This window comes from Pseudophryne corroboree, chromosome 4 (genome assembly GCF_028390025.1).
Source record: "Pseudophryne corroboree isolate aPseCor3 chromosome 4, aPseCor3.hap2, whole genome shotgun sequence".
In the NCBI taxonomy this organism is placed as follows: Eukaryota; Metazoa; Chordata; class Amphibia; order Anura; family Myobatrachidae; genus Pseudophryne; species Pseudophryne corroboree.
Window position 1 is genome coordinate 792,614,209 of NC_086447.1, and position 13,413 is coordinate 792,627,621.

The 13,413-nt window shown below is 47.4% G+C and overlaps 1 protein-coding gene across 5 annotated transcripts in view; it reads right to left on the reverse strand.

Annotated features, from left to right (window-relative positions):
- THADA (THADA armadillo repeat containing) overlaps positions 1–13,413 on the reverse strand; it is a 1,252,206-nt gene that overhangs the window by 1,143,880 nt on the left and 94,913 nt on the right. For all 5 annotated transcript variants that reach the window (XM_063918333.1, XM_063918332.1, XM_063918334.1 and 2 more), the window contains exons 8-9: positions 8,171–8,361; positions 227–321 (exon numbers count right to left, since the gene is read on the reverse strand). In XM_063918333.1, the coding sequence (XP_063774403.1) occupies positions 227–321; positions 8,171–8,361 (286 nt within the window). The remainder of the gene's footprint in view (positions 1–226; positions 322–8,170; positions 8,362–13,413) is intronic.

The following is a 13,413-nucleotide window of genomic DNA, read 5'->3' on the forward strand; positions in this document are numbered from 1 at the left end:
GAGGCGGGGTTATAGAGGAGGCGGCGCTGTGCATCTTGGGAACAGTCGAAAGCTTTGAGCCTGTTGGTGCCTCGGATCAAGATCCTACTCTACACCCCAATGTTATTCCTTGTGGAGCCCAGTGTACCCCGCAGCAGAAATGAGCCTCTATTTCAAGATGAGGACAGGCACCAAGCGATGAAGAAGGAAGTTAATACTGTAAATAAAAAGCAGGAGTGATACTGACCAGCTTGGTGAGGATGTCACAGTCCCCAAGCATGGTCTTCAGGTAGAGAATGGCAGCCATCCCAGAGGTACTTTGAATATTTTGCAACAGGTCATCTGAAGAAGACAAATTCCTCATAAGTTATTTATTATGAAATTAGATCACGGTCCACAGATATGTCCAGGTTCAAAAGCTTTCCTCCAGCACAGTACAGATGATGACACAACATCAGCGATGCACAGACTAATAGCAGCAGAGGAAACAGCTGTGGGTGTACACTCACACACGCTACACAATTCCTCGCCATGTGACAATGCTGATCGGGGAACTTCCTGGGAACCGCTTATAGGACTGTCACTTAATATTTTCAATATATCTGGTCAAATGTGAAATTTGTAGTGTTGCTATAGAAATGTTGAGGTATCTGTGCTGAGGCATGATGGATGCCCATCTTTTGCCGCAGTCATGTCTGCATTTGTATGCTGTGCCGCTACAGAGTCCTTCCCTGCTGTACATCCGTGCGTTGGAATGTGAGAGGACAGAGACGTCCACGGTCAGCATCTATAGATGCAGTAATGCCGCTTGGAGCACCCGTAGATGCATCATTGGTTGCATCAGCCCTATGGCAGGTGCAGTATCTCCGTCTGAGTGTGACCTCCTATGTGAGCTGATCAGCGTCTTTGTGCACAGGCGCTTTTGACGACTGTCCCGCGACACTCCCATGAGACACAACATCTCCATGCATCTTCATAGCCTCCCCCTTACCTCCCAGTCACTGCCCATGAATACCTATTACACTTATGATACCGTGCATCTAAATACGTTCTGCAATTCCACGGGTACAAAATCGGGACTATGCACATATGTAAAACGTTGTTCCACTGTGTCCACCTCAAAATCAGGCCCTATTTGTCTGTATACTACCTTGTATATATTTTTCTCTAGGGCATTAATATCACAGAGGAAATAATGATACTGGGTAATCTGTGCCTGACATTTTGCCCATATGTTTATTCAGCATTTGTACCATAACATATTACAATACGTTACTGACTGGTTAGGAAAGGGGTACAGGAATGTGGTGTAGTCTATAGGACGCCTTTTATCATATACAGAATAAAACTGTATAACCCCATTAATACAACAGACCGTCGGGATTGTGAGGGGACGGGATGTAGGGGGAGGTTATGTGACCATCGGTCTCCTGACCGCCGGTCACATGACTACATCCCAATACAACAAGGTGAACAACCAAGAAAATAAGATTTTACTTACCGATAAATCTATTTCTCGTAGTCCGTAGTGGATGCTGGGGACTCCGTCAGGACCATGGGGATTAGCGGCTCCGCAGGAGATAGGGCACAAAAATAAAGCTTTAGGATCAGGTGGTGTGCACTGGCTCCTCCCCCTATGACCCTCCTCCAAGCCTCAGTTAGGATACTGTGCCCGGACGAGCGTACACAATAAGGAAGGATTTTGAATCCCGGGTAAGACTCATACCAGCCACACCAATCACACCGTACAACTTGTGATCTGAACCCAGTTAACAGTATGACAACGTAGGAGCCTCTGAACAGAGAGCTCACAACAAGAACAACCCGATTTCTTTGTAACAATAACTATGTACAAGTATTGCAGACAATCCGCACTTGGGATGGGCGCCCAGCATCCACTACGGACTACGAGAAATAGATTTATCGGTAAGTAAAATCTTATTTTCTCTAACGTCCTAGTGGATGCTGGGGACTCCGTCAGGACCATGGGGATTATACCAAAGCTCCCAAACGGGCGGGAGAGTGCGGATGACTCTGCAGCACCGAATGAGAGAACTCCAGGTCCTCTTTAGCCAGGGTATCAAAATTGTAGAATTTTACAAACGTGTTCTCCCCCGACCACGTAGCTGCTCGGCAGAGTTGTAATGCCGAGACCCCTCGGGCAGCCGCCCAGGATGAGCCCACCTTACTTGTGGAATGGGCCTTGACAGATTTAGGCTGTGGCAGGCCTGCCACAGAATGTGCAAGTTGAATTGTGCTACAAATCCAACGAGCAATCGTCTGCTTAGAAGCAGGAGCACCCAGCTTGTTGGGTGCATACAGTATAAACAGCGAGTCAGATTTTCTGACTCCAGCCGTCCTTGAAATATATATTTTCAATGCCCTGACAACGTCCAGCAACTTGGAATCCTCCAAATCGCTAGTAGCCGCAGGCACCACAATAGGCTGGTTCAGGTGAAAAGCTGACACCACCTTAGGCAGAAACTGAGGACGCGTCCGCAGTTCTGCCCTGTCCGAATGGAAAATCAGATATGGGCTTTTATACGATAAAGCCGCCAATTCTGACACTCTCCTGGCTGAAGCCAGGGCCAGTAGCATGGTTACTTTCCATGTAAGATATTTCAAATCCGCCGATTTGAGTGGCTCAAACCAATGGGATTTGAGAAAATCCAAAACTACATTAAGGTCCCACGGAGCCACTGGGGGCACAACCGGGGGCTGTATATGTAGTACTCCTTTTACAAAAGTCTGGACTTCAGGAACTGAAGCCAATTCTTTCTGGAAGAAAATCGACAGGGCCGAAATTTGAACCTTAATGGACCCCAACTTGAGGCCCATAGACAATCCTGTTTGCAGGAAATGTAGGAATCGACCCAATTGAAATTCCTCCGTGGGGGCCTTCCTGGCCTCACACCACGCAACATATTTTCTCCAAATGCGGTGATAATGTTGTGCAGTCACCTCCTTCCTGGCTTTAACCAGTGTAGGAATGACCTCTTCTGGAATGCCTTTTTCCCTTAGAATTCGGCGTTCAACCGCCACGCCGTCAAACGCAGCCGCGGTAAGTCTTGGAATAGACACGGTCCCTGCTGAATCAGGTCCCGTCTTAGAGGTAGAGGCCACGGATTTTCCGTGAGCATCTCCTGAAGTTCCGGGTACCAAGTTCTTCTTGGCCAATCCGGAGCCACGAGTATCGTTCTTACTCCCCTTTGCCGTATAATTCTCAGTACTTTGGGTATGAGAGGCAGAGAAGGAAACACATACACTGACTGGAACACCCACGGTGTTACCAGAGCGTCCACAGCTATTGCCTGAGGGTCTCTTGACCTGGCGCAATACCCGTCCAGTTTTTTGTTGAGGCGAGACGCCATCATATCCACCTTTGGTTTTTCCCAACGGTTCACAATCATGTGGAAGACTTCTGGATGAAGTCCCCACTCTCCCGGGTGTAGATCGTGTCTGCTGAGGAAGTCTGCTTCCCAGTTGTCCACTCCCGGAATGAACACTGCTGACAGTGCTATCACATGATCTTCCGCCCAGCGAAGAATCCTTGCAGCTTCTGCCATTGCTCTCCTGCTTCTTGTGCCGCCCTGTCTGTTTACGTGGGCGACTGCCGTGATGTTGTCCGACTGGATCAACACCGGCTGACCCTGAAGCAGGGGTTTTGCCAGGCTTAGAGCATTGTAAATCGCTCTTAGCTCCAGTATATTTATGTGAAGAGACATCTCCAGGCTTGACCATACTCCCTGGAAGTTTCTTCCCTGTGTGACCGCTCCCCAGCCTCTCAGACTGGCATCCGTGGTCACCAGGACCCAGTCCTGTATGCCGAATCTGCGGCCTTCTAACAGATGAGCACTCTGCAACCACCACAGAAGAGACACCCTTGTCCGTGGCGATAAGGTTATCCGCTGATGCATCTGCAGATGCGATCCGGACCATTTGTCCAGCAGATCCCACTGAAAAGTTCGTGCGTGGAATCTGCCGAATGGGATTGCTTCGTAAGAAGCCACCATCTTTCCCAGGACTCTTGTGCATTGATGTACAGACACTTTTCCTGGTTTTAGGAGGTTCCTGACAAGTTCGGATAACTCCCTGGCTTTCTCCTCCGGAAGAAACACCTTTTTCTGAACCGTGTCCAGAATCATTCCCAGGAACAGCAGACGTGTTGTCGGGGTCAACTGAGATTTTGGAAAATTCAGAATCCACCCGTGTTGTTGCAGCACTACTTGGGTTAGTGCTACTCCGTCCTCCAGCTGTTCTCTGGACCTTGCCCTTATCAGGAGATCGTCCAAGTAAGGGATAATTAATACGCCTCTTCTTCGCAGAAGAATCATCATTTCGGCCATTACCTTGGTAAAGACCCGAGGTGCCGTGGACAATCCAAACGGCAGCGTCTGAAACTGATAATGACAGTTTTGCACCACGAACCTGAGGTACCCTTGATGTGAAGGGCAAATTGGGACATGCAGGTAAGCATCTTTTATGTCCAGGGACACCATAAAGTCCCCTTCTTCCAGATTCGCTATCACTGCTCTGAGTGATTCCATCTTGAACTTGAATTTTTGTATGTACAGGTTCAAAGATTTCAGATTTAGAATAGGTCTTACCGAGCCGTCCGGCTTCGGTACCACAAATAGCGTGGAGTAATACCCCTTTTCCTGTTGTAGGAGGGGTACCTTGACTATCACCTGCTGAGAAAACAGCTTGTGAATGGCTTCCAATACCGTCGCCCTGTCTGAGGGAGACGTTGGCAAAGCAGACTTTAGGAACCGGCGAGGGGGAGACTTCTCGAATTCCAACCTGTAACCCTGAGATACTACCTGCAGGATCCAGGGGTCCACCTGTGAGCAAGCCCACTGCGCGCTGAAATTCTTGAGTCGACCCCCCACCGTTCCTGAGTCCGCTTGTAAAGCCCCAGCGTCATGCTGAGGGCTTTGCAGAACCCGCGGAGGGCTTCTGTTCCTGGGAAGGAGCTGCTTGCTGCCCTCTCTTACCCTTTCCTCTGCCTCGGGGCAGATATGACTGTCCTTTTGCCCGCTTCTTATAGGACCGAAAGGACTGCGGCTGAAAAGACGGTGTCTTTTTCTGTTGGGAGGGGGTCTGAGGTAAAAAGGTGGATTTCCCGGCAGTTGCCGTGGCCACCAAATCCGATAGACCGACGCCAAATAATTCCTCCCCTTTATACGGCAATACTTCCATATGCCGTTTGGAATCCGCATCACCTGACCACTGTCGTGTCCATAAACTTCTTCTGGCAGATATGGACATCGCACTTACTCTCGATGCCAGAGTGCAAATATCCCTCTGAGCATCTCGCATATAAAGAAAAGCATCCTTTAATTGCTCTAAAGTCTGTAAAATACTGTCCCTATCCAGGGTATCAATATTTTCAGTCAGGGAATCCGACCAGACCACCCCAGCACTGCACATCCAGGCTGAGGCGATGGCTGGTCGCAGTATAACACCAGTATGTGTGTATATACTTTTTAGGGTAGTTTCCAGCCTCCTATCAGCTGGATCCTTGAGGGCGGCCGTATCAGGAGACGGTAACGCCACTTGTTTTGATAAGCGTGTGAGCGCCTTATCCACCTTAGGGGGTGTTACCCAGCGCGCCCTAACCTCTGGCGGGAAAGGGTATAATGCCAATAACTTTTTTGAAATTAGCACTTTTCTATCTGGGTTAACCCACGCTTCATCACATACATCATTCAATTCCTCTGATTCAGGAAAAACTACAGGTAGTTTTTTCACCCCCCACATAATACCCCTTTTTGTGGTACTTGTAGTATCAGAGATATGCAAAGCCTCCTTCATTGCCGTGATCATATAACGTGTGGCCCTGCTGGAAAATACGTTTGTTTCTTCACCGTCGACACTAGATTCAGTGTCCGTGTCTGGGTCTGTGTCGACCGACTGAGGTAAAGGGCGTTTTACAGCCCCTGACGGTGTCTGAGACGCCTGGGCAGGTACTAACTGGTTTTCCGGCCGTCTCATGTCGTCAACTGATTTTTGTAATGTGCTGACATTATCACGTAATTCCATAAACAAAGCCATCCATTCCGGTGTCGACTCCCTGGGGGGTGACATCACCATTACCGGCAATTGCTCTGCCTCCACACCAACATCGTCCTCATACATGTCGACACACACGTACCGACACACAGCAGACACACAGGGAATGCTCTATTGAAGACAGGACCCCACTAGCCCTTTGGGGAGACAGAGGGAGAGTTTGCCAGCACACACCCAAGCGCTATAATATATATGGGAACAACCCTATATAAGTGTTGTATCCTTATAGCAGCTTAAATATAGTAATATCGCCAAAAAAAGTGCCCCCCCTCTCTGTTTTACCCTGTTTCTGTAGTGCAGTGCAGGGGAGAGTCCTGGGAGCCTTCCTCACAGCGGAGCTGAGCAGGAAAATGGCGCTGTGTGCTGAGGAGAATAAGCCCCGCCCCCTATTTCGGCGGGCTCTTCTCCGGAGTTTGTGAGATCTGGCAGGGGTTAAATACATCCATATAGCCTCAAGGGCTATATGTGATGTATTTTTTAGCCATAAAAAGGTATTATACATTGCTGCCCAGGGCGCCCCCCCCAGCGCCCTGCACCCTCCGTGACCGCTGTGTGAAGTGTGCTGACAACAATGGCGCACAGCTGCAGTGCTGTGCGCTACCTCAGGAAGACTGAAAAGTCTTCTGCCGCCTGCTTCTGGACCTCTTCCATCTTCGGCATCTGCAAGGGGGGTCGGCGGCGCGGCTCCGGGACCGGACTCCATGGCTGGGCCTGTGTTCGATCCCTCTGGAGCTAATGGTGTCCAGTAGCCTAAGAAGCCAATCCATCCTGCACGCAGGTGAGTTGACTTCTCTCCCCTAAGTCCCTCGATGCAGTGAGCCTGTTGCCAGCAGGACTCACTGAAAATAAAAAACCTAAAAACTTTTTCTAAGCAGCTCTTTAGGAGAGCCACCTAGATTGCACCCTGCTCGGACGGGCACAAAAACCTAACTGAGGCTTGGAGGAGGGTCATAGGGGGAGGAGCCAGTGCACACCACCTGATCCTAAAGCTTTATTTTTGTGCCCTGTCTCCTGCGGAGCCGCTAATCCCCATGGTCCTGACGGAGTCCCCAGCATCCACTAGGACGTTAGAGAAATAAAGGATGAGTTAACATCGTTAACAGCGCTTCAGTGTTCCACACGCACCTGTCAGGACTCTCATCAAGCAAAGCAAATTGCAATGCAACAGAGGCATGAAGTCACATAAGATGCCTACACATGGTCTACTCCTACCCAGTCACTCTGCTGGAGAGGCAAGCATCACCCTTATAACACTGAGATGTTTGAATATATAAAACGGTGTGCCAAAACATATGCAAGGACTGGGTACTATACGGAGCATGGCTAAATCCCGAGGTCTTGCCAGCTCATTAAAACTTGGCTAAAAAATACAATGAACATGGAGGAGGGTTATTCCTCCTCCTTCATAGCTAGCAGGCCCTCACTGGGCTCCTCAGACAAGCATGGGCCGAGAAAATTAGCAGGCACCCACCCTCCTATGGTGCCTCTGGATTATTGCATGTAGTAACAACGTAACTTTATGAACAGAACACACAACATAACACTAAAAAGGAAGCAACAAGTTCCAGTGTACACTTCAACCCCATAGTCCAAAACAAATAGTTCTATAAATACCATAATCATATTTCCAATTTCGTCATACTGTACATATGGGAAGCCAAGCTGAATGTTCATGTTGAGTGATTTAATGACAGTTCATTTAGGTGTAGCAAACGGTAAAGGCAGATGGATATAAATTATATGCAACCCGGGTATACAAATATGCAGCCATTCTGTGATCACATAATCAGCGTTACTGTCCAAGTTTGGCAGAAACTTTGGCATGTGCCCAGCATTCATGACACTGCATTTGAAAGAGCCAAGTAACTTGGAGTGGTAGACACTCAGAAAACGAGTCTTAACGGTTTATTTACGAAGAGTTGGGTTCTGAAACCCGGAGCTTCTGCTCTGTGTTTATGCCGAAAAATTCAAATGACAATGATTTTACTAGCAAAAAACGGCTGGTACAAGCATGGCCTTTTAAAATGTTGTGCATAGCAGAAGCGCTGAGTTTTAGAACCTGACACTTGGCAAATAGAACTCTTAGTGTGGAATTATTTTAGATACTATCCCCTCTTACCATCCAATAAGATGTCAGTGAAGCAGGACAGAAGGTCACACATAGCCTTCCACAACGGTGAATACACATCCGCCTGAAGAGACTCCTGTGCAGGCACTTGGGATTTCTGTATCACCACCATAGACAGTTTAACAGCTGCCAGCAGGTCGTGCATGAGCTGGGTCTGAGCAAGTCCGTCACCAAGGACTCTCCTGATGCAGGAAAACAGCGGGTTAGAACATCAAACTACAAATTAGTCACAACAGTCTGATAGACAACTTCTTACCAAGTAAAAGTTCTACAGATGGGTCCATGTTTATCTTGACCTTTAATAGGATTAACTGAGACTGGGCAGTAGGACTTAATCCCCTGCTGTAATGATTTAATCGCCTGCTGTATTGTTCTCTGTATTGTATTGCAGCTGAGAACAATAGATGAAGGGTTAATGTTAATAAACCATGTTGTGCCTAGGCGCAGCAAACTAGCCAAGATAACCGTGGACCCATCTGTATGTCACTATTCTGATCCCTGTCCCCGCTATAGCCAATGATTATCCCAGTTTAACAGCAGCAAAAGTTTGGACGTAAAAAGCACTTGACTGTTGACAGGTACACAAATGGTTATACCTGTTAAGCTATTTCATCAGACAATTTAGATCCATTTAATTTTTGTATTTAATGACAGTTGTTGGCACCTCAGGATGCAAAACATCTCTGTCGCCACAAGCTGTGAGTACTTGCTCTACACTACAAGAGACCTATGACGGCTGCGACACTTCCCACAAAACCCAGTATCGGTTACCTCTTATAAAAATCCATCAAGAAGAGCAAGCTTGAGGCAACACAGCCTAGACTAGACGTCATTGTCCCTGCTCAAACATATGACAAACACTTTCACCTAACAAAGAGCTATAAAACTTTATTTAACGCCCTAAATAAGGTTTTGTTTTTCACTTTTTGTACATTTAGCTAAGAGTTAGAGATTTACAAGATACCTCACAATGAACAGTAAGATAGAGAGAAGATGAAATCTTACAAATTAGGAACAGAACACGTTGTACAGATGATCAGGATATGAAACCTAGTTGATAATAGAATACAGATTATACACGAAAGGTACAATATATCTCAAACACATTAGCCTAATGAGCAGAAACAGTAACATCTTAATTAGACTGAGGTCATACATGGCATTTGTTTATTGGATAGGGTATAAGACGCACGTAAGCATAAAGTGCACTAAGATTTAAATGCATTACTTGACAGCAAGGAAAATATTTGCGTGGAAACACCCTCCCGTCCTAAACACTAAATGGGTTAAAGCGGCCTCTCCTCCATTAAGCTGTTACTGTGAATGGTGGAGAAACAGAAGTTCACACAGAAATCACTGATCTCTATGCACCAGCGGCTCTCAGTCTCTCTCAATACAGAGATGCCGACACAGTGCTCACAGATGTCTCTGCACTGCCTAAGAGACAGGAACGGGGGAACTAGAGTGAGGTTTTTTTACTATCCTTCTGTCCCTCCATTATCATCCAATCTCTCCAAAACCTGCCGTTTTCATCTAAAAAATATTTCCAGGATCAGACTCTTATTCGCCCAGGATGCTACTAAAACCATTATCCACACTCACTGGTCATTTCCAGACTGGACTACTGTCTCCTCCTAACTGGTATCCCTGACAAATACCTCTCTCCACTCCAATCTATCCTCAATGCTGCTGCCCGCCTCGTCTTCCTCACCAAACGCACTACGTCCACCTCCCCTCTCCTACAAGACCTTCATTGGCTTCCCGTTGGTTTCAGAATCCAATTCAAACTTCTCACACTCACTTACAAAGCACTCACCCACTCCTCTCCCTTTTACATCTCTGACCTTATCTCCCTTTACTCTCCCACCCGTCCTCTTCGCTCTGCTAATGCACGCCGCCTCTCCTGCCTACTGATTACTTCCTCCCACTCCTACCTAAAAGATTTCTCACGTGCTGCTCCCTTTTTCTGGAATTCTCTACCTCTCCCCCTCAGACTCTTCACCTCTCTATAAAACTTCAATCTGGCTCTGAAGACCCACTCCTTCACCAAACCCAGCCTAATCTCATCCTAACCCTCTGTTCCACGCTCTCTATGTACCCCATCTGTGTCACCCCTGTCTGTCTACCCCTCCCCTTTAGAATGTAAGCTTTCACGAGCAGGGTCCTCAACTCTCATGTGCTTATCCTTCGCTTACTTAAACCGTCTTCAACGGCACCAAATCCTGCAGTTTTCCTCCACCCTGATACTTAGGTCAGTATCTTCTGCTGCTGTAGCTATGTTTATTTACCCTGTACTTGTCCTAGATTGCCTTCAAATGTAAGTCACTATTTTCCTGTTTTGATTATTTTGTTTATGTACTCTTGTGGCGCCATATACATAAAGGATAATAGTAGTAGTAATAATAATAATAGCTTTGAAATAATGCTGAGTGCACATCATCATCATCATTATTATTATTATTATTATTAATATAAGACATTACATGTTAACATACAGTACAATACAGTAAACTTTTAAGACCCTTTCTACACTGCCCAAATAACCTGGGTCGCCCCTAAGTGTAAAAGGGTCCCTGAGGAAAAACTCAGGTCGACTGAATAGTGAGTAGGGAAGCACTGATGCAACAGGCAGTGTAAACTGGAGAACCAAGTCCCGTTTACATTGTATGGAGAGGCGGCTTACCGGACTTGGAGATGAAGTCATCTCCAAGTACAGGCAGAGGGAAGCCCTGGCAATAATACGGGTCCAGAATGCGGTGTAAATGGAGTTTCAAGCCAATATGACACTGCTTGAAACATGTATTCAGTGACTGGACCCGGGATTGCAAACTACACTACAACTCTTAACACAGCTGTTGACGCAAAGTGGCACAAGGGAAATATTCATGGCAAGCTGTAATTCGCACGGATAGGGTAGGGCACAACTAACAGGTATAGGCCCAAATGTATTAAGCGTTAACTAGAGATAAATCTGAGATGCATAAAAATAAGAATTTACTTACCGATAATTCTATTTCTCATAGTCCGTAGTGGATGCTGGGGACTCCGAAAGGGCCATGGGGAATAGCGGCTCCGCAGGAGACTGGGCACAAAAGTAAAAAGCTTTAGGACTACCTGGTGTGCACTGGCTCCTCCCCCTATGACCCTCCTCCAAGCCTCAGTTAGGATACTGTGCCCGGACGAGCGTACACAATAAGGAAGGATTTTGAATCCCGGGTAAGACTCTTACCAGCCACACCAATCACACCGTACAACTTGTGATCTGAACCCAGTTAACAGCATGATAACAGAAGGAGCCTCTGAAAAGATGGCTCACAACCACAATAACCCGATTTTTGTAACAATAACTATGTACAAGTAATGCAGACAATCCGCACTTGGGATGGGCGCCCAGCATCCACTACGGACTATGAGAAATAGAATTATCGGTAAGTAAATTCTTATTTTCTCTAACGTCCTAGTGGATGCTGGGGACTCCGAAAGGACCATGGGGATTATACCAAAGCTCCCAAACGGGCGGGAGAGTGCGGATGACTCTGCAGCACCGAATGAGAGAACTCCAGGTCCTCCTCAGCCAGGGTATCAAATTTGTAGAATTTAGCAAACGTGTTTGCCCCTGACCAAGTAGCTGCTCGGCAAAGTTGTAAAGCCGAGACCCCCTTGGGCAGCCGCCCAAGATGAGCCCACCTTCCTTGTGGAATGGGCTTTTACAGATTTTGGCTGTGGCAGGCCTGCCACAGAATGTGCAAGCTGAATTGTACTACAAATCCAACGAGCAATAGTCTGCTTAGAAGCAGGAGCACCCAGCTTGTTGGGTGCATACAGGATAAACAGCGAGTCAGATTTTCTGACTCCAGCCGTCCTGGAAACATATTTTCAGGGCCCTGACTACGTCCAGTAACTTGGAATCCTCCAAGTCCCTAGTAGCCGCAGGCACCACAATAGGCTGGTTTAAGTGAAATGCTGAAACCACCTTAGGGAGAAATTGAGGACGAGTCCTCAATTCTGCCCTGTCCGTATGAAAAATTAGGTAAGGGCTTTTATAGGATAAAGCCACCAATTCTGAAACACGCCTGGCTGAAGCCAGGGCTAACAGCATTACCACTTTCCATGTGAGATATTTTAAGTCCACAGTGGTGAGTGGTTCAAACCAATGTGATTTTAGGAACCCCAAAACTACATTGAGATCCCAAGGTGCCACTGGAGGCACAAAAGGAGGCTGTATATGCAGTACTCCCTTGACAAACGTCTGAACTTCAGGAACAGAAGCTAGTTCTTTTTGGAAGAATATTGACAGGGCCGAAATTTGAACCTTAATGGACCCTAATTTTAGGCCCATAGACAGTCCTGTTTGCAGGAAATGCAGGAATCGACCCAGTTGAAATTCCTCTGTAGGGGCCTTCCTGGCCTCGCACCACGCAACATATTTTCGCCAAATACGGTGATAATGTTGTACGGTCACATCCTTCCTGGCTTTGATCAGGGTAGGGATGACTTCATCCGGAATGCCTTTTTCCTTCAGGATCCGGCGTTCAACCGCCATGCCGTCAAACGCAGCCGCGGTAAGTCTAGGAACAGACATGGTCCCTGCTGGAGCAGGTCCTTTCTTAGAGGTAGAGGCCACGGGTCTTCCGTGAGCATCTCTTGAATTTCCGGGTACCAAGTCCTTCTTGGCCAATCCGGAGCCATGAGTATAGTCTTTACTCCTCTCCTTCTTATGATTCTCAGTACTTTTGGTATGAGAGGAAGAGGAGGGAACACATACACTGACTGGTACACCCACGGTGTTACCAGAGCGTCCACAGCTATTGCCTGAGGGTCCCTTGACCTGGCGCAATATCTGTCCAGTTTTTTGTTGAGGCGGGACGCCATCATGTCCACCTTTGGTTTTTCCCAACGGTTCACAATCATGTGGAAGACTTCTGGGTGAAGTCCCCACTCCCCCGGGTGAAGATCGTGTCTGCTGAGGAAGTCTGCTTCCCAGTTGTCCACTCCCGGAATGAACACTGCTGACAGTGCTATCACATGATTTTCCGCCCAGCGAAGAATCCTTGCCACTTCCGTCATTGCCCTCCTGCTTCTCGTGCCGCCCTGTCTGTTTACGTGGGCGACTGCCGTGATGTTGTCCGACTGGATCAACACCGGCTGACCCTGAAGCAGAGGTCTTGCCTGACTTAGGGCATTGTAAATGGAAGATCGTGTCTGCTGAGGAAGTCTGCTTCCCAGTTGTCCAC